The sequence below is a fragment of the Podarcis erhardii genome, assembly GCF_964252035.2.
Source record: "Podarcis erhardii genome assembly, chromosome: 6".
NCBI classification, from domain to species: domain Eukaryota; kingdom Metazoa; phylum Chordata; class Lepidosauria; order Squamata; family Lacertidae; genus Podarcis; species Podarcis erhardii.
Window position 1 is genome coordinate 38,513,999 of NC_138510.1, and position 19,429 is coordinate 38,533,427.

Here is a 19,429-nt window from a genome sequence, read left to right on the forward strand (position 1 = left end):
GTAAAGGGCAGGCAGAGTCTAAGTTTTGTGCAAGCAAAACACTCTCAAGCAGCCAGTTGTGTATGTTGATGGGGAGTTGTATAATTTGCAACTGATAACATGATGGATTAGCTCATGACATTTGGGCAACCATATTCCATATTATTATTACAATTAGGACTGCGTGGATGAAGTATCATGTTATCTCAAACACAAAATGCTTGCCCCAAGCAGAAAGGCAACTTGAGAGGATGCATGGATCTGATTTTGCAGGAAGGCCCAGGAAAATTCCTTCCTTCCTACTTTCTCCCATTGCTTGATCCTTATGGAGGCGATAACACTGGATTATATCTGTAAGGAGGGTCACATAGGCCTTATCCTAGAAAAGTTGCTTGGAGGGGGTTGTGAGACCTAATGGGCTAGCTAGCCCCCAGACTCCCACAATAGCTGTGTATTTGATGTATATCAGATGCACACACAGAGAGCACCACGGGGCTCTGGCCCATTCAGGAAGAACTCTAGACACTTACATTGGTATGTGCCTAGAACACCTTTCAACATGTGTCAGAAGCAGGTGTTGGGGGAGCATGGTTGCCACCATAACAGTGGCTAGCCCTCATGGTCCTGCTGCTCCCTCTATGTGTGGGGAGGATATTATGAGCTCCCCACACATATGCATTTAAGACCGAGACTTTTTAATGTGCCCATTTGTTTGACCCCGACAGTTCTTAGACATGTCTGCATTTGGTAGCTCTCTCTTTCCAGGAATGTTCCCAATAGCACACTTCAGGCCTGCCTGAATCTTTCTGTTGGTTAGGATAATCAACATGGGACTTATAGCTGAGTAGCAGGAGTCAAAAAACATGCGGGCATCTGCAAACCTCAGTGAGACTGGGGATACACAAAGGTTGACCATCCAGAAGACACTGTCCAGTCCAAAGCTGAGAAGGTACATGGCCAGCAGGCCCATGACTGATTTTGCTGCTCGGATCTCTGAATGCTTCAACTGTAGCATGGGCAGGCGGCTCATCAGTTTCCCATGCTGCCAAAAAACAAAGAGGAGGTATCCACTCGAGAGGCTCATCAACCCCAGGAAGAAAATGTCTCGAGTGACAAATACCACTCCATTTCCAAAGTACAAGAGTTGGTTAGGGAACACCACACAGCAGAAGTCATACACTACCGTGATCTCTTCCTCGGTGCAGTTGGTACCGGTGCGAGGCAGGGAGTAAAGCAAACGGGTACAGCAGACCAGGAGGTTGAAGCACCAAAGGGAAATCATGATGGAAGGGAGTTTTGCAAGGATGCTGTGCCTTAGCCGCAAGCATCTGAGAGGACATGGAGCAATGAGGAGGCACTGGAAGCAGCCCAGCATGGAAGTTAAGAAGATGCTCATGGCTCTGCTCACACAATAGATGTAGAGGGTGATGCCACAGGTCAAATTATCATGCATGGTGTGGATGCCAAATGCTTGCAAGGTGAGTGGGACACCTCTGGTCAGGATCACCAGGAGGTTGGCCAGTGCAAGTTTGCCCAGGATGATTTCACTGCCAGTGAAGTTTTGCCGGCAGGTGGCTTTGAGGAAGGCATAGAGGATGGCTAGATTTCCTGGAATCCCTATCATGTCGAGAGAAATGAAACCAAGCATGTTGACAACGAACCAGACTTGCATCGCGGCTGCGTAACCCTGCTGGCAGGAAGGTTGCTTGCTCTGTATATTCTACAAGACAAAAGTGTTGAAAAGTAGCAGAGAATTGGTTCCGCGCCCCCTCCAGTCAACAAAGCCATATATGAATTAAGTTCCTTTCTTGTTGATTGAAAAAAAACCACACAAACCACTCAGGTTTGTGAGTGCATTATTTAGGAGTGCATTCATGCAAGCCCTTCTGCATGCAAAATTATTGCATGCTGGAAAACTGAAAAGTTGCTTAAGATGCTGAATTCTAAGATAGGGGAAAAGTTATTCTGCAAGCAGACATTCCTGCTTGAAAAAGTGAGAGGGCTTTCAGAGGCAGCATGGTGTAGTAATCAGAATGTTGGCCTAGAACCAGCAAGAACCTCCACTCAGGCATTGCTAAGTGTCCCTTATGACATCCGTTTGGCAACCACAATGAATGGGGCCTTTAGCACCTAGATTTGTATATTAGGCAGACATCCTCATGTGTTTCATTTTGGATACCAGATTTATCTTCTTCTGATCTTTGCATTTTAATTTTTTAATTTTACGTTGAATTCTTGTGCACCTTTCTGAGAAGATTCCTCCCTTCCCGGTCACTTGATTTAGCAGTACAGTGGTACCTTGGGTTAAGTACTTAATTCGTTCCGGAGGTCCGTTCTTAACCTGAAACTGTTCTTAACCCGAAGCACCACTTTAGCTAATGGGGCCTCCCGCTGCCGCCGCACGATTTCTGTTCTCATCCTGAAGCAAAGTTCTTAACCTGAGGTACTATTTCTGGGTTAGCGGTGTCTGTAACCTGAAGCATCTGTAACTTGAAGCGTCTGTAACCCTTGGTACCACTGTATCCAAGTTGTGCCCACCCTGTGGAATGTCCTCCTGTCAGATGTCAAAGAGATAAACAATCATATGACTTTTCGTAGACATCTGAAGGCAGCCCTGTTTTGGGAAGCTTTTAATGTTTCATGTTTTGTTGGAAACATTCCAGAGTGGCTGGGGCAACTCAGTCAGATGTATGGGATACAAGAAACAGATTGTTATTAATAATGATTTTTATTATTTTTATTATCAATAATGATTTAATAATAATAATAATAATAGAATCTCACTGAGTGAGCTTGGGCCAGTCATTAACTTTTCTAACTTCCTGAATCATTGTCAGGATAAAACAGGAGAAGCATTTATATCTCCCTAAACTCCCGAGAGTAAGAGTGTGATTAACAATGCCATAAATAAAATAACAAACAAGCATTCAGGCCTTAATTTCAAGTGATATATATTGCAATCATGTCTTTGGAGGCATTTGTTCCAACCTTTCTGTACTGTTAAAAACTGGTGATTTCTTTCTAGCCTGTATCAGCCCCCTTTCCACCCGTTTGAGTTTGTTATGGCCTTAATATGCTAGATTAAAATGTTTCTGCCTTTGTAGGATGTTATAGACTCGGTGTGATGGAATCACTTTGTAGTCTTTTTCCTTGCATAAATGACATAAGCTTTCCACTCATGTCCCTAGATGTGTTCTTCTCAGTTACACTGCCAAATTCTGACAAGGGTATCTGCACAGGAGACGGCTTTCATTTCATGCTGGCTGATAACCATTTCTGTTTGACATCTACTTGGCAGCCTTTCAAAGACAGTTTGGTGATAACGGTTGCAGCCAATGCTAAAAATGTGTGAAAGTAGGTGGGTAATTAGATCTTATAAGAACTGAAAACTTTAATGATTATGTCTGGAATACAGTTTGGATCAAAGTGGATGGAGATGTCTATAGAAATGAAAAAAGGAAAGAGGGTGGCGGGGAAAGGAGCTGGAACAAATAGAAAGGGGGGGGGGAATCTTGCCATAACTTCAGGGAAAACAAAGCCATGCTTTTGTTTCATATTTTCAAAGGGACGCGAAAATTGTATACAAGTCCCTAGACTGCCCTAAATCAATTGTTCACAAAACAAATGTTGTCGTTGCAGGTTTGCTTATGCTTCTATGGCTATCTGCATCCATTGCGAAAGGCAACAGGGCGCCTAAAAGGGAGCAATTGTATGCATTGGTTAATTTCCAAATTTAGGATGGTATCCAACTAAATAGTTGCACAAGCAGAAGAACTTCAACTTGTGCAATGGGACTTTCCCCCACTTCTCTTGCCTGTGCATGTCCTGCACCCTCCCTGAATCTGCTTTCGATGAGGGGAAACCCCAGAACATTTAAGGGGCATGCAAGGGAATGAGAGGGGGGAAATATCATGGCTCAAGTAAAAATTGTTCTGCTCATGCAAGGATTTGCTTGGTGCTACTTTGGAAACAACCTAGAGAGGTTACTGAGGACTTTCTGTTGGATCCACCTTGCAATACCAAGTCATACATTCATTATTTATGCACTTGGGGAAAATGCTCTAACTTTTATAGAACTATAGAAACAGGAACTATAGAATGCGTACATTTTTTAAATAAACAAGATTTTTGTAGTGCAAGAGAATCCCATGCCAGTTCTATGGGCTGGACCCAGACTAGCAGCACAATCCTAAAATGTTGACTAAGAAAGTCCTGTTCCTAGGCAATATATTGTGTGTATGTGTGTGTGTATACATCCACTCACATACTAGTGAACATAGCAATAGCTGGAAGATGTAAATTGGTATTGCTAAATAGAAAGACAAACTACATTACTCAGACTAATATCTGACTACATCGGTGTCCAGAAAAGACTTAAAATAGTATTTATGGAGTTTAAGATACTGAAGCTGCAGATAATCTCATTATGGAACTAGCTAATTAATGGAAAGATGTATGACCCATAAACCAGTAAGTGAAAACTGCTTGGATTTTTGCTCACTAAAGTAAGCAGCAGCAAAATAGCTTAAATCCAGCTTGGGAAACTGTTTTAACAGAAACGGATTGCTTTTACAATGCAATCCTTTATGTGTCCAATACTCTGAGGTGCACGTGTATAGGACTGTAGCCACAAAGCATCTTTCAGCCTTGAAGTTCAAAGATCATTTACATCAATCCCCACCAATTTGCTAGTCTCTAACATGAAATTCAATAATGGATCAGCACCAAACAATACCTGTAGCAACAGCTGGGGATAAGTTGTCTTCCTGTTGTTATTTCTAAGCTCCTGCACTGGAAACTGAAGCAGGTAAATTTGCCATTGTGATGCAGCTGGGAGGGAAAACGCTATTGTTTGGAAGGGCAGAAGGAAAAATCATGTGTCTCACAAGTACACTGGAAAGAAGCAACCCACAATGGGATCTGCAAAAACAAGCCAACAAACATCTCTTCCCCTCTGAAATAATGGAAGACAATGGTGTAAACCAGAGATAGCCAAGCTTTTGACATTCAGCTTCTTATGCAAGATGTCTCGAGAGGAAACTAAGTCTGAGTTTTTCCAATGCAAACCCTCACTTTCCCATGCTACTGTTGGCAGCCTCTCAGAAGCCACAGCAGATACCAGCCCACACTAATTAATGAGGAGCTGGGCAGGCACAGCAGGTGCACAGCCACTTCACCAGGCTCCTTACAGGGTTGCAAGATTGAAGGCTGGAAGTCCTGCCTGCTCCCTATCTATCCCTCCCACCCCATAGTTCTTCATTGCCTTTCCTGCTGCTTGCTGAAATGAGAAGCAGGTTTGCTGTTCAAAGGACCAGAGGCCAGCCACTGAACTCTGGGTGCAAGAAGCTAAAAGGAATTGGAAAAAATGGGCAGCTGTTAACCACTGGACCTAGTAGGTCCAGGGCAAGGAAGTCACTGGTTGGCTCCATTTTCTTCCACATCCGCTCTCCTTGAAAAGATACTGTGGACACTTAAGCAGTAGTCGTAGGCACAGTAGTGCAGTTGCTTGGCATCTAACAGAGCTTTTCCCTTTACCACAGGGAAGAAAAACAGGTGTCCCCCTACTTATATGAGAGTTACATTCCTGGCCCCTGTGTGCCTAAGCGAAATGGCGTAAAGTGCGGAGCACCCTCTAAAAAGCTCCTAAATGTCCATTCTGCCCCCCTCTTCAGCTCTCTCTCTGCACAACTGTCTCTTCAATTAGAGGTGAAGCTCTGGGGCTGGAATCTGCAGCTCCCTTACCTAATTTCGCTATACAGTGGTTTCTTTTGCTAGAACAATGAACGACTAAAAGTAACTTTAGGCAGTTAACTTTACCAAGAGATTTTCATGTTCATTTTAACCTTAGCCAATTAGTTTCCATGGGCTGACAATCATTAATTAAAAACTGCCAAGGGATCATGTAATTGGCTCCTAATAAACACATGCTGCTAATTCAGCTACTTGATGCATTTATTTACAGCTTAATTGGGTATCAAAGTCTCCAATCCTCTGTCCCCTTACATGGAAGTAAATCGATTGACCTCAAAGTTACTTACTTTTGATCAGGCATGTATAGGTTTTTAAAATAAGTAGGAATGGGTGAATCTGTCAATTCCAGTTTTCTCAGTTGCTTGTTTTTCCAATCTAAACAAGAAGTCCCCCCACTTTTACATACTAAGTTTGCAACTTTATTCATGTTTGGTGGGAATGTCCCCATGTTAAAAACATTTGGAATACAGCATTCTCCATTGTATCTACAATTACAAGCCAACCTCTTTCTCCAAATCTTGCCTTAGTCCTCCTATCTTTGGACATAGATTTGGGCTCACCCCTGCACAACAGTAGCCTTCTTACTGACCACAGCATGATTAGCGATATCTCAGCAATGAAAGAACCAGACTGAAATACCCCTGAGCATATGAGAAAATAATATCTGGCATACAGCAATGTCTGTGCATCTCACCAGACGCAGAAGGGCAATTGAAGGTATAATGAAAATAATAATAATAATAATAATAATAATAATAATAATAATAATAATAATTTATACCCCACCCATCTGGCTGGGTTTCCCCAGCCACTCTGGGCGGTTTCCAACGAAACACTAAAATACAATAACCTATTAAACATTAAAAGCTTCCCTAAACAGGGCTGCATTTAGATGTCTTCTAAAAGTTTGGTAGTTATTTTTCTCTTTGACATCTGGTGGGAGGGCATTCCATAGGGTGGGTGCCACTACCGAGAAGGCCCTCTGCCTGGTTCCCTGTAACTTGGCTTCTCGCAGCAAGGGAACCGCCAGAAGGCCCTTGGCGCTGGACCTCAGTGTCTGGGCAGAATGATGGAGGTGGAGATGCTCCTTCAAGTATACTGGATCGAGTACCTGTCAAGAAACGGGGACCCCTTGCTTTAACTATGTTAATGATCAAATTCAAGACCTTGTTATACCAACTGCTCATCTTCTCAGTTTATGTCTGCTTTCTTTATATCCTCAGGTCAACGTCAGGCTTTCAGGATTACATTTTTGTTTACAAGAGTGCCTAAGAGCCACCAACCAGAGCCAGGTCCTAAATAGTGTCTGATGAGGTGGAACCCATCCTTACATTTAAGCACTAGCCTGGTAACTATAAGTGACATGCAGGTGAGTGAGCGAGCAGTTGTAGGAGATATGGAGGGCTCCATCCTCTATGCACCAAACATAGAAATTGGAGAACTGCTAGAGGAACATTCTTTGCTGTTGTCCCCCACAACTGCTCCCCTGTGTCCAGTGGTGATGATGATGATGATGATGATGATGATGATGTAGATGTAAGCTAGTAACTTTTGTGAGGCTTAGTTACAATACTGATGGAATGAATTAATCACCATCACCCTGGGAGCCGAACAGTGGAGGGATCTAGATAAACAAGTACAAATTACATCAGAGTTACTACAGTTGGGGGTCATAAAGCTTTGCCAATCCACTACAAATCTACTGAATCACTTATTTACTTTTTGCACAATCCCTGCATTGGAAACGGAGCATGATCTGTGTCAAAATTCAAAGCTGATTTGGTTTTATCTGGCTTGATGAGATATCTGGAGACATGATGAGTATGCTCTTCCTCCACATTACTGCAGTAATGCTTCTGAATGCCAGTGCTGGAAACCACATGAGAAAGTGCTCTTGTGCTCAGGCCCTCCTTGTGAGTTTCCTACTGGCATCTGGTTGGCCACTGTGAAAACAGGATGCTGGAATAAATGGGCCCTTGGCCTGATCCAGCAGGCTCACCATATGTTTTTATCTTGGATCACTCAGATAAAATATGGAATACAAACATTTCCCACGATGCATTTCATTTTATTCATAAGCCCAGACAATATTGCATCCCATTCTATCAGCTGTTGCTTTATCCTCTTGCTCAAGTCACGTATTTCCCAAGTCGATTATTTCAAATGCTCAAAGTAAGCTCTAATAGGAGGTGGCAGCCAATTAGGAGCCTAAAAGAGATTTCCATCAGCTACTGGAAAATTAAATACCATAATTATTTAGCTTTAGCTGCCTACATACTCAAGGGGTTAATTATGCGCCTGTAAAGAAACAACATTTGATTTGCCCGGCTTGGGGAGTTAAAAGGGTCACACAATGGGAATATGGCCTGCAGTTGTGTTTGTTAGATTTTTAAAAAGTGAGGCCATGGAGCTTTAAGGCAAGATCAGAGTCTCGGCACTTCAAAATTTGCCTCTACGCCACTGCTGCTACACATTCATCAGAAGGGTTAACTCTTAGCGCAACATATGTACATACAATCCTGTGCCTATAGGCTCTATATGTAGAACTGTTGACGCACACATTTCCAGAAGGTATGAAAATGGCTAGAGAGGAAGTAAGTTCCACAGAAATTAATGGCATGTGCAAAATGCAGTGGAGATATGCACATTCCCCAAGGTCTGTTGGAGATTGTGTACATTGACCAGAGAATGTTCATAATCCCCTCTTCATTGACAGAGTATGTGCACTAACCTGGTGAAAGGCCAGTTGTTGAGCATATAGCAATGACTCAACTTACAGTACCCTAACACACACCCATATTTTATATATAATAGTATTATAGAAAATCACACAGAATATTTTTTTTGTGTGTATAAATATTATATACCAAGTGCAATGGTATGATATGTATATTCTTTCCTTTTGCCTGTCATTGCTATTAGTTCCCAGTGACCCAGCACCTATTCTTGCAACTTCTGTTGCAATAATTTTAGGGATAAGACACATGATGCAGAAATAAATTCTGAGGTAAAGAAATGCATGTTTTCAATTTTATTTGGGGACCAGGTTGAGGAGTTAGCCTCTGAGCCCCTACCTCATACAGTTGCTCTAAGAAAAACAAACATCATGGTTTTTCAATGGATATAGATAATCCTGCTCATAAGACATTGTGTTCGTGTTAAGAATCAACAACTCCAGAGGATGATAAAGCAAACATGAGTGTGCATAAGTCCGGTCTTATTCATATGAGTTCATTAATTCACGCTAAGAGTGACATATAATGCAATAAGATCCTTTTGCCGTTATATGGCAACAGCAGAGGAGCTTAACTGCTGCAGCTACTGGAGGCTATCCCTCTTTTTTATGCCTTTCACATCACAGGATATTCAAGGAAAAAAACAGTGGAGTTGTTTTGCTGAACTGTTGCCACACAACTCACTGCTGGGGTTGATGAGAAAATGAACAAAGGATTACATTGGAGACCTTGCACAGTCTTGTGCAATTGTTCCAGATATACTTTGGCAGCAGATTGGCTCAAGGGAAGATATTTTGCAAAACAATTTGAACAAAGTCATTATGATGGACGGAACACACATACCGTAGCGGCTTTTGTCAGCATGTAAGGCTCACAGGTATGAGAGGGGCTCAACAAGCCACAGAAGATACAACCCTTTGCTGCAGACTTCGCCTTTGCCAGGTTTGAAAAGATACTAGACCTGAAACAAATGTAGAAAAACAAGATGGGATCTGAAATGGCAAATGTGATGTGAATTTTGTCACATAACCCTAAAACCAAACTAACAGAAGAGAGTCATTTATCTGTTTGTTAGCTTCTAGTGGTTGTAAATAGTACTCTGGGCCCAGAGACAGCTGAGGCGATGGACAAGCTTTAAATCAATAAAACTATCAAATTAAATCCTAGCTTGTGGGGGCAGGACTTTGGATAGGGAGCCTTCCTTACGCTGGTGAGGAGGCCTCTGCATTGAGCAGCTGGGGGCAGATGATGATGTTTTCTTGGCAAATCTCTAAGATGTGTGAAGAGCAAAGACTAGTTGTAGTTTGGGGATCTATTTTTCTTTTTTCCTTTTTAACCAGGCAGAGGGCTTTCTCGGCAGTGGTGCCCTCCCTGTAGAACACCCTCCCATCAGATCTCAAGAAGCTAAAGAATTACACTTTTAGAAAACATCTGAAGGCAAAGTTTTTAATCAGAGAAGTTTTTAATGTCTGACATCCCCCCCCCCATATTTTTCTGCAAGCCACCCAGAGTGGCTGGGGAAACCTAGCCAGATGGGTGGGGTATAAACAATATTATTATTATTATTATTATTATTATTATTATTATTATTATTATTATTATTTCCTTATTGGCAAAGTGGGGGGCGCTTGTTTTGCATTAGTGATTGTGAACCACCAGGGCAAATCACAGTTGTACTGGAACCCACTTTTTGGGGTGCATACCCTCCCAAGGTCAGATAAAAAAAATCAATTAACATCATGAAAATTCAAAATGAGAAAAGATAATCTCTCAGATAAGCAGGTCCTCTGCTGTTTGGGGCTTCGTATATCAGCAGTAAAACCCAAAACTTGTTCCAGTAGTTAATTGGGAGCCAGTACACACCCCTTAACGATGGTGCTGGGAATAGGGCTGCTCCTAAGAGCAGCTTAGTTGTGGCACAATATACGTATAAATAAACAATTTAAAGACATTTAACATAGGAATATGCTTACACAGAGTTAGACCCACTGGTGCATCTAGCTCAGTATTACTGACTGGCAGACGCTGCCTAGCATTTTCAGATGGGGGTCTTTTTTGGTCCTTCCTGGAAAGCCCAGGATTGAACCTGGGACCTTCTGTATGGAACCCTGATGCTCTGCTAATGAAATACAGCCCTTCTCCTGACCCATAGTGTAAACACAACCTGCATATCCTCATTTTGTCTTTTCCCGAACATCTCACAGTAAAGAGGTACTGGCAGTAATGGTGATCATTGGGAAACAGATTGCCCTGCGTTCCTGAGTAGAAAGGGTCAAGCCTTCTTCAGAAGTTGGAGTGGTGGAAGCAAAGCAAATGTGCTCCCCTGTAAAAATTACCTGTGAACCATGAGGATCTCTCTGAAGGGAATACTATAACATAAGTCAGGCACACACTTGAAAATATCTCCCAAATCAGTGCTTGATTAATTGGGCATTTTATTAGCTGAACAAAGTTTTAGGCACTATTAAAACAAAAAGGGAATAGAAAAATAATTACAGGACCAAACAGCAACAGAGAATACTAATGAAGGATTTAAAATGCAATTTAGGATTTAATCAATTCCTTTACAACCTGACACATAATTAATTAAGCCTTAAAACAGATGTCCCAAAAGCATGAACCGAATCTCGGGCCCTATTTATCTGTCACATCCACTCAGTGGCGTGATAGTTTCTTGGCATTACCAGGTTCCAGTGACCTTCGAGCAGCTGAGATTTCTTAGTCAGTTGCTCCCTCCCTTGGCCTCAAAGGAAATTGCAGTCCCCATTGGAACCTAATGTTGTTTCTCACTTGCAAGCAGCACAATTCCAGAAGATGCATCAGATGAGACGTTGCTGTTATTTACAGAGAAGAATGTGGTGCAGCTACACTGTTCACAAAAGAATGCGAGAACCGATGCCACAGTGATGATAGTGTAGGCTTGGCAGCACGCCAAAGATTCACAAGTACAGCCTGTGATTTCATGTGACTGCCAGCATCAGAAATAAAAATTCAGTTTCAGGGCAGTGTATAACAGTTGGGAGGTTAAAAAAAGAGAGGACCTCACTACTGGATTTTTGTGAGTGGTGCTGGTGGAGTGCATTTACTCCAATTTTCCCCAGTGGGCAACTGCCAAAAAATAACACTGCCTCTACAATAATGATGGATAATGATGAGAAGAAATCTGTTTAAAAGACTGTTTTAAAACAATGCTGTTACAGCCAATGACACTGGTGCTAAACTTTGATTTAAAGGTAGTAACAATAGCATTGCTTCTGCAATTGCCTGGTTTACTAAATCATCATTTCACAAATGAAGACAGAGCCGTGCTGGTAAGTCTCGAATACCAATGCCAACTTCAGGGCCTAAGCTTCCTCATCCTCCTCAACTATCCATTCCTATAGACTCTGCTTTAACTGGTGCATTTACAAATGGAAGCAGCCTTGTTTTGAGTCATTTGACTGATCCACCTAGGTCAGTATGGTTGACATGGACTGGCAATGACTCTCCAGGGTTTCAGACAGGAATCTTTTCCCAACTCAATACCCTGCGGGTGCTGGGTATTAAACATGGGAGCTTTTGCATGTGATGCATGTGCTGTACCACTAATCTATTGCTCTTTTTTGTTTGTTTGTTTTAACGCTATAATGAATTGACCCACCGGGGTTTCAGATCCAAGAGAGTGTGTGCTCTTTGGGCTAAAGAGGATATACTTGGAAAAACATAATTGTACTGCAATATGTTATATCATTTCTGTTCAAAATGAGGCTTCCCAACATGTGAGATGGCAGTCTGTGCATTGCATAATGCCTTAGGGTGCATTAGGGGCAAGATGCAACCAATGCTCCACTTGAAGATTTAACTTCTAAAGACCCTTGTTAAAGGGTCAGCCTCTAAAGAATGAGCAGAACCCCCCCCCCTTTCTGAATGCAGTAAGGCTGGATTACAGTTAAGTTGTGGGTGAACATATCAGACGACACAGCGATTCTTCAGACAGCTCTTGTTTATTCACAGGCCAGAACAGAACTGAGCTGAAGGGTTCAGCCAACCTGCTTATATACAGCTCAACTACAAGGCAACAGTAACAACTTTCTGTAACTATCCAATCACTGAACGTCACTTTCAATTCCTTATTTGCATATGTGGACCTGAGTGAAAACTCTCTACAGTATCCCCCTGCTGGCCCAGGGTGAGAACTTCAGTACATAACAATTACCACATTTTGAAGTACGCTACAGTATGTAGCAGACATTACCATCTAGAGCAGTGGTGGTCAACCTTTTTATACCTACCGCTCACTAATGCATCTTTCTTTGTGGTAAAATTTCCTTACCGCCCACCAGTGCTCGATGGAAGGAAGATTCAGCTTGTGCTGTAGAACCCCCTACCACCCACCTAGAATCCTGAAATGCCCACTAGTGGGCGGTAGAGACCAGGTTGACAACCCCTGATCTAGAGAGTCCTCTGCCCAAAAGACCATTAAGCCCATAGTCTAAAATTACCTGACTGCATTACTGCCTCCAGTGTGGTGTTTGGGGTATAATCAGTGGAAATTAGGATCTATTCTCTTGCCTCCCACTTGTCCTATGGCTATTACTGCGGTTGCCAATAATCGTTATAGCTTTTGGGTAGCAAAACCATGCAGCAACTCTTTAAAAATGAAGGATCGCATCACTGACCTTCAGCACTGGCAATTGAAAGAGATGGATCAACCCATTGGGGGCATTGTATTGAACTGCACAGAGTTCAATACTCAGAGGTTGGCTGAGTATGGTATCCGTTGTTCATGGCTCTTGTCCAATCAGTGCACACAACCAAACATGGGAGGGGTTTGCAATTTTGGGGGGAATTGTTTCCTTCTCTGGAGGCGCAGATTGCAGCTATAACAAAGGCGGCATTTTTTTCATCTCCGCCAAGCTAAGCAGTTGGCTCCTTACCTCTCTTGCCCTGACCTAGCCACTGTGATCCACGCGACGGTCACCTCCAGACTGGATTATTGTAACTCGCTCTACGTGGGGCTGCCCTTGAGACTGACCCAGAAACTCCAATGGGTGCAGAATGCCGCAGCGAGACTCCTTATGGGGTCTTCACTGTGAGATCACATTCATCCGGTGCTATACCAGCTGCACTGGCTCCCGGTGGAGTACAGGATCAGGTTTAAGGTGCTGGTTTTAACCTTCAAAGCCCTATACGGCCTAGGACCCTCGTATCTACAGGACCGCCTCTCCTGGTAAGCCCCACAGAGGAATTTACGGTCTTCAAATAAAAACATCTTGAAGGTCCCAGGCCACAGAGAGGTTAGGCTGGCCTCAACTAGAGCCAGGGCTTTTTCGGCTGTGGCTCCAACCTGGTGGAACGCTCTGTCACAATAGACAAGGGCCCTGCAGGACTTGACATCTTTCCGCAGGGCCTGCAAGACAGAGCTGTTCCGCCAGGCCTTTGGTCAGGGCGCAGCCTGACTCCCTCCTTTGGCAATCTTTACAAAACTTTAGTTTATGGTTGCCATCAATTTTGATTTTAATTAATTTTAATAATGTTTTTATAATGTTGCACTATTTTAGTGTTGTTAGCCGCCCTGAGCCCGGCTTCGGTTGGGGAGGGCAGGATATAAATAAATTTTATTATTATTATTATTATTATTATTATTCTCTCCACATATTTTCACCGTGTCCTTTATGAATCATTCCTCTTAATAACTAAAGCATTGCTGCATTGCTGCATTGCAGATACTCTTATTGTAACTGTCAATGCTCCTAGCACTCCCCACCACCCAATTCTGCAGTATTTGCTATTGACTTGAGTAGGATGTGAACTGAACCCCAAGTGCACAATTCAAACTGATGTAGGGGTTTTATTTTGTAGAAACCAAAAAGAAGAAGCTAGAAATGGTTTCTTCCATTACGGTAGAATATAAATATTTAATGTGTTAAATATTAAATGTAATAAAGTAGAGGAATACCTAAAGGTGCCCCATTTCATAATTTATGTTAATGATGTTTTAATTTTAGTGATTTCTCATTGTATAGAGAATCGTTTTCTTACTACATGTGGCTTGATTCAGGATGCTTGCTGGCAGTTAGCATGTCTGCTTGGGTTCAATAGATATTTATCTATCTTTAAAAAGATCTTGTCAGCCTGTATTTTAAAAGGCCTCCCAAAATAGAAAAAGTCTGAAAAAACATTGAGGAGGCACCAGGCAAGCTTCAATGGAGTGAGCATTGCCTAAGGTGGGGCACCATGATAAAAAAAAGTATTTCTCTGTCTCTCTCTGGTCACTACTTGCATAACCTTAAGAAGTAAAGGTAACAGGGAAGGGTTTCTGGAAATTTTCAAATGCAACGTCTTTTATCATTAACTGCTGAGAATGGTAAAAAAGCAACAACATACACAACTTTTAGTGTTTGATGTGTTTCCCCTCCCTCTGTATTTTGTTGGAAGCCACCAGGGTGACTGGGGTAACCCAGCCAGATGGGCGGGTTATAAGAAATTTATTATTGTTATTGCCCATAGGGCTGATTTTGGCGCACCACTCATTTTAATGGCATCACCAAATTTTGTCTCAAATTCTACTTCAACACAAAAAATAAGATAAAATAAACCTCCAGCACTGTTGTAATGTTATGGTCTTTCTTAAGCAAGCATTCTACTCTTAAGTATAAGAGATAGCTGAGGTCATTATCAAAGGAGAATGAACATTTTGGGAAAGTTCTCATGGGTGGAGTATTTGAGGGGGGGCTTACCTTACTTTTGAGGTGGCTGGCAGCTGTTTTTGAGTGCCTCTTCTTTCATTCTGCAAATCATCTCACTGGTCATCTGCACTCTGCAGCCTCCACAGATGCTCATACTTCAACTGAGGACCGGGAGAAGATTGGTGCCATGGAGTCTTCCTCCCAAGTAAGTGCGTTTAGAATTATTGTAACCTTTGTCATACTGAACACGGATACCATTTTCGAACCCACTGCTTTAAATCGTGTACCTTGTATTTCTGGAGCTTTAATCTCCAGACATACTGTGAGCTTCAATCAATTTAACTAATCCATTAATCAACCACTAGATATAATAATACATTAACATTTGCACCTCAAAAAACCATATGACCATAAAAGTGCCTTTCTGGATGAGACTAGAGGTTAGTTTAACGCAGCTTTCTGGCTATAATCCAGGCTAATTATTTTTACAGAGTAATCCTATATTCTCATTTTGGTGGGACTAGAGAGACATTGCTGCTACAGTTGTGACTGTGAGTATACTTCTCCCTTGGCAGCTCTAATAAAACACTTTGTGTGTGCGTGTGCACACAGTGGCTGTCTGTTCATGCATCTGTGCTGCCATCCTGCAAGGCAAAAGTGCTTCTGAGTGTTTGGCCAGGCATGGAAATGGCTAGAGTGGGGGGCCTGGCCTTTAGCAACAGAGAGCATGTCTCCATATGGCTTCCCTCGTGTGCAGGATGCTACTCTTTGCTATTGTGCCTTTATGTGTGAGAGTATGTGTGTTAGAACAAGACAGTTCAACAATATATAGTTTTCACATATGGCAAAGAGGGAGACAGATGCAGCAGTTACATATTATAGCGTGTCTTCTGCCTTTCCTTGCTTGCCTGTGTGGGATGCTCTGTCCTGGAAACTGCAGTTAGTGTAGAGGAGCTAAATTCCTTGCTGGATGTTTGTGCCTTCAGTTTTGAGGCAGTGGTACCTGTTAGGATTCTAGGCCGAGGGATGTTAACAATTTGCACAAATTCCCCATGTGTGTTGCGAAGCCAACCTGTTTTGTGCAAAGTCTCCATAATTCCCACCAGCAGAGCTCTCCTTTGTGTGCTCTACTTGACATGAAACTCAGACATAGCCACAAGTCGTGCACCCTGCTTGAGTCAAACAGCAGCAGATGGTTTTGTGGGCCTGTGCCATTGACCTGAACTCCATCTAGCTGAGTCCGTTCTGCATCCCGGGATGGAGAGGCTGTGAGGTCAGCATGGTGTAAATAAACCAGCAGAGCCAATCTGGTGCTACTGCTGGTGCATTTTCACCTCACCAACCTCACCATCACTGCACCCCTGCCTCTTCCCCATTCTGATATGCTTCAGTGACAGCCTTCAGGTGAGTGGTGCAGCCCCACCATGTTGTCTTCTTCTGGAGTTATGTTAACTGGATGGCCATAGCTTTACAGCAGCTGGGCAATCCTTCTACCGGGGTTTTGCCATCCATTTGGCAACCCATCAAGTTACCAATGTGAGAATAAATTGAATGGGTAGGACTATGCAGATAGGAGCTGGGTTAGTTGTTAATGGCTTCCATCAAATGATATGGGACAAACTAGTCTGGAACAAAGTTGTAATAATGTTCCCAAACCAGTTTGTCCCTTGGGTCACCAGGACATGAGACAGACTTAGCATTAATCCAAGTAGAGTCCCTAAATCCAATCCACAACCTTCTTACATCTAAGAGAGTTGCTACCCATTCATTTCTATAGGAACAATAAAGCATTGAATTTGGAGACAACTATAGAGTGGGGGAGGGGAACTTTCCAATGTTATACCTGATCCTGGGTAGTTTGGCTCCCATAAACTAGGATAACCCCTTCAGGAAGTTGAGACACCTTGTACACCATCCCAGACATTTCTGCAATTGCAGTATATGGGTCATCCCTCCACAGATGTGCCATAATAATAATGAGCAGTTTTTCCGGGCTCAATATTCACAAATATCTCTTGACTAACTGTAGAGGTGCAAATTGTTTAATGTTAAAAAGTCACCTAAAAGCCTTATCACACTTAAGAGATCTGTCCAGGGGGCTCCCCCCTGTTTAAGATGGTATTTTGTAAACAACCTTGTGATTTAAATCCAGTTCATTGCAAATCCATAAACATAAGCAATCAATTAACAACGACACCTATTAATTTAATGCATTCTGCTTGGGTATTTACATTTTTTATTACTCTGGGAAACAGCAATTTAACAGACGTAGGAGGACAATTCATACTTATTTTCCTTCACATTTATTCTAAGGGCAGTTATATGACGAGAAAAACAAAAAAATGAAACAAAAAGAACACCCTGCTTAAAAACAAACAACCCACTTCAGAAAACAGCAGTCATGTACATCTCATTTGATCATGTGTAGTTCAACTTAACTCACAATACCCTTTTGTCATTATGCTGAACATTTCTTGTTCCCGCCAACAGCAGCCAGTGACACAAGACAGAGATAGGGAAACACGCACTGTAGTGATATCACAACACAAGATAAGGTGTATTACATGCTCCCTGGGGAGAGATCACTACTGGCAGCGCCCAGTGTTTCCCATAATGTGTAATTCTACCCTAGCTGAAGAAATTTAGTTGGAGCTCAGGTTCAAAAATGGCAGAGGAGTGCTGTGTTTCCTTCCGAGCCAATTTTCAAATTTCCTATGTTTATTAGCACTTCCCTTGGGACTGACAATCAGTATATTCCACAACCATGGTGAATTATAGCATCTTTAATTTAATTTACTATTAGGAAAATAAAAACAAGAGTTAGGGCGGTTCACAGCAGTCTGTAAATCCATCTCCCAGCACCAGACTTTTCATTAGGAGGGCCTGAGTTATTGCAGGGTCTCCACATGGCAATGCCAAGTGCTATAACTTCTAAGCAGCCAAGATTTATACTGATTTATCCTTCTGAGAGCCAACCCCTTTCTCATAAAAGCCGCATATCAGCTTTGTGATGCTAGCCAGCAGACCACCTGCCTCCTCACCACCCGATTTATCATTCGAGTCATCTAATGCCACCAAATTCCACCCAGAACACAACTCATTCATTATTTAGGCACTAAAGGTCTAAACTCACTTTCAGGTGTTGGAATTCAAACACGTCACACTTCCTCATCCTGAATTCAGGCTGTTGAGCCTTTTGCCAAGATGCAAGGTCCCCCCAAGAAAAGAAAAGAAGAGAAAAGAAAAGAAAAATGATTATCACATCTCCCTGTGATCTTTTTCTTTCTTTCTTGATTAATATGCATGGAGAAATGAAACAATGGCGGATATGGGAAAGTCCCTGATATAATCTTTAATGTGACTTGCCCACATTCTTCCTGATAAAAACTCTGTGCTTTTAACATCTGACTGTTGAGGAGAACTTCAACAGGGGCAGTTTCCTTGGCCCTCCATCCCCATTCCATGAAAACTGTACTGGCTAAATTTCTCTCTGCTATGTAGCTATTTCATTCTAGCCAGAGGCATGAAATGATAACTTGCAGATAAATAAATAGTCCTAAGGATGCATGCATCCATAAAGCACAGATGGCCCATGGCTGGTGAAGAGGGCATATGTACCATTTGATAACATGTTTTCTTCCTCTACAAAAAACAAATGCAGCATATCTACAATGGTACCCGTGATGGTTAGCCACTGTCAAGTGAGTCAGGTTTGACATGGCAATTCTTGGGTTCTACCCTTTCAGCTCATTAAGTCTGTCCAGTGCTCTTTCATGTCATTTGAAACATTTTTAATCACACTTCATTGCCAAAGCAGCCCCAAAGCAGGGTATATTACATTCAAATATACACTACATTTCAAAGCAAGCTGGGGACTATACAAGCTAAGACACCACCAGCATGTTGGCTATACCCGAGTCTGGGCAATTAAGTAAGCCTTAAGGTGGCATCAAAAATTGTTAAGACTTGTTGCCAGCCACATCTAGGTGCCAATGTCTGCCATGTTGAATTTATACAGAATTTCAATTTACTGCAATACAGTTAAGAGTGGCTCCACTCGGTGGTGTGGTACGCCTGTTTTTTTTTATTATTATTATTATTATTAAAGAGTGGCTCCACCATAGATCTTAATGCCTGGGCAGATCTATATGGAAGAAGAAACTTCATCAGGTATCTAGGTCCCCAGTTGCATAATACAGGTCAGTATAAACACCTTGGACTTGGTTTTCAACATATAGGCTGGCAGTGGTACCCTTTCAAAACTTGTGTAGACCAGAAGTAGCCTGCCTGGTGCTC

The 19,429-nt window shown here is 42.3% G+C and overlaps 1 protein-coding gene across 1 annotated transcript; it reads right to left on the reverse strand.

Annotated features, from left to right (window-relative positions):
- Window positions 1-658: 658 nt before the first annotated feature.
- LOC309344246 (olfactory receptor class A-like protein 1) lies at window positions 659-1,651 on the reverse strand (the record flags this gene model as incomplete). The annotated part of the gene is made up of 1 exon (XM_081866494.1): window positions 659-1,651. The coding sequence occupies one exon, from the start codon at window positions 1,649-1,651 to the stop codon at window positions 659-661; it is 993 nt and encodes a 330-aa protein (XP_081722620.1).
- Between the last annotated feature and the right edge of the window lie 17,778 nt (window positions 1,652-19,429).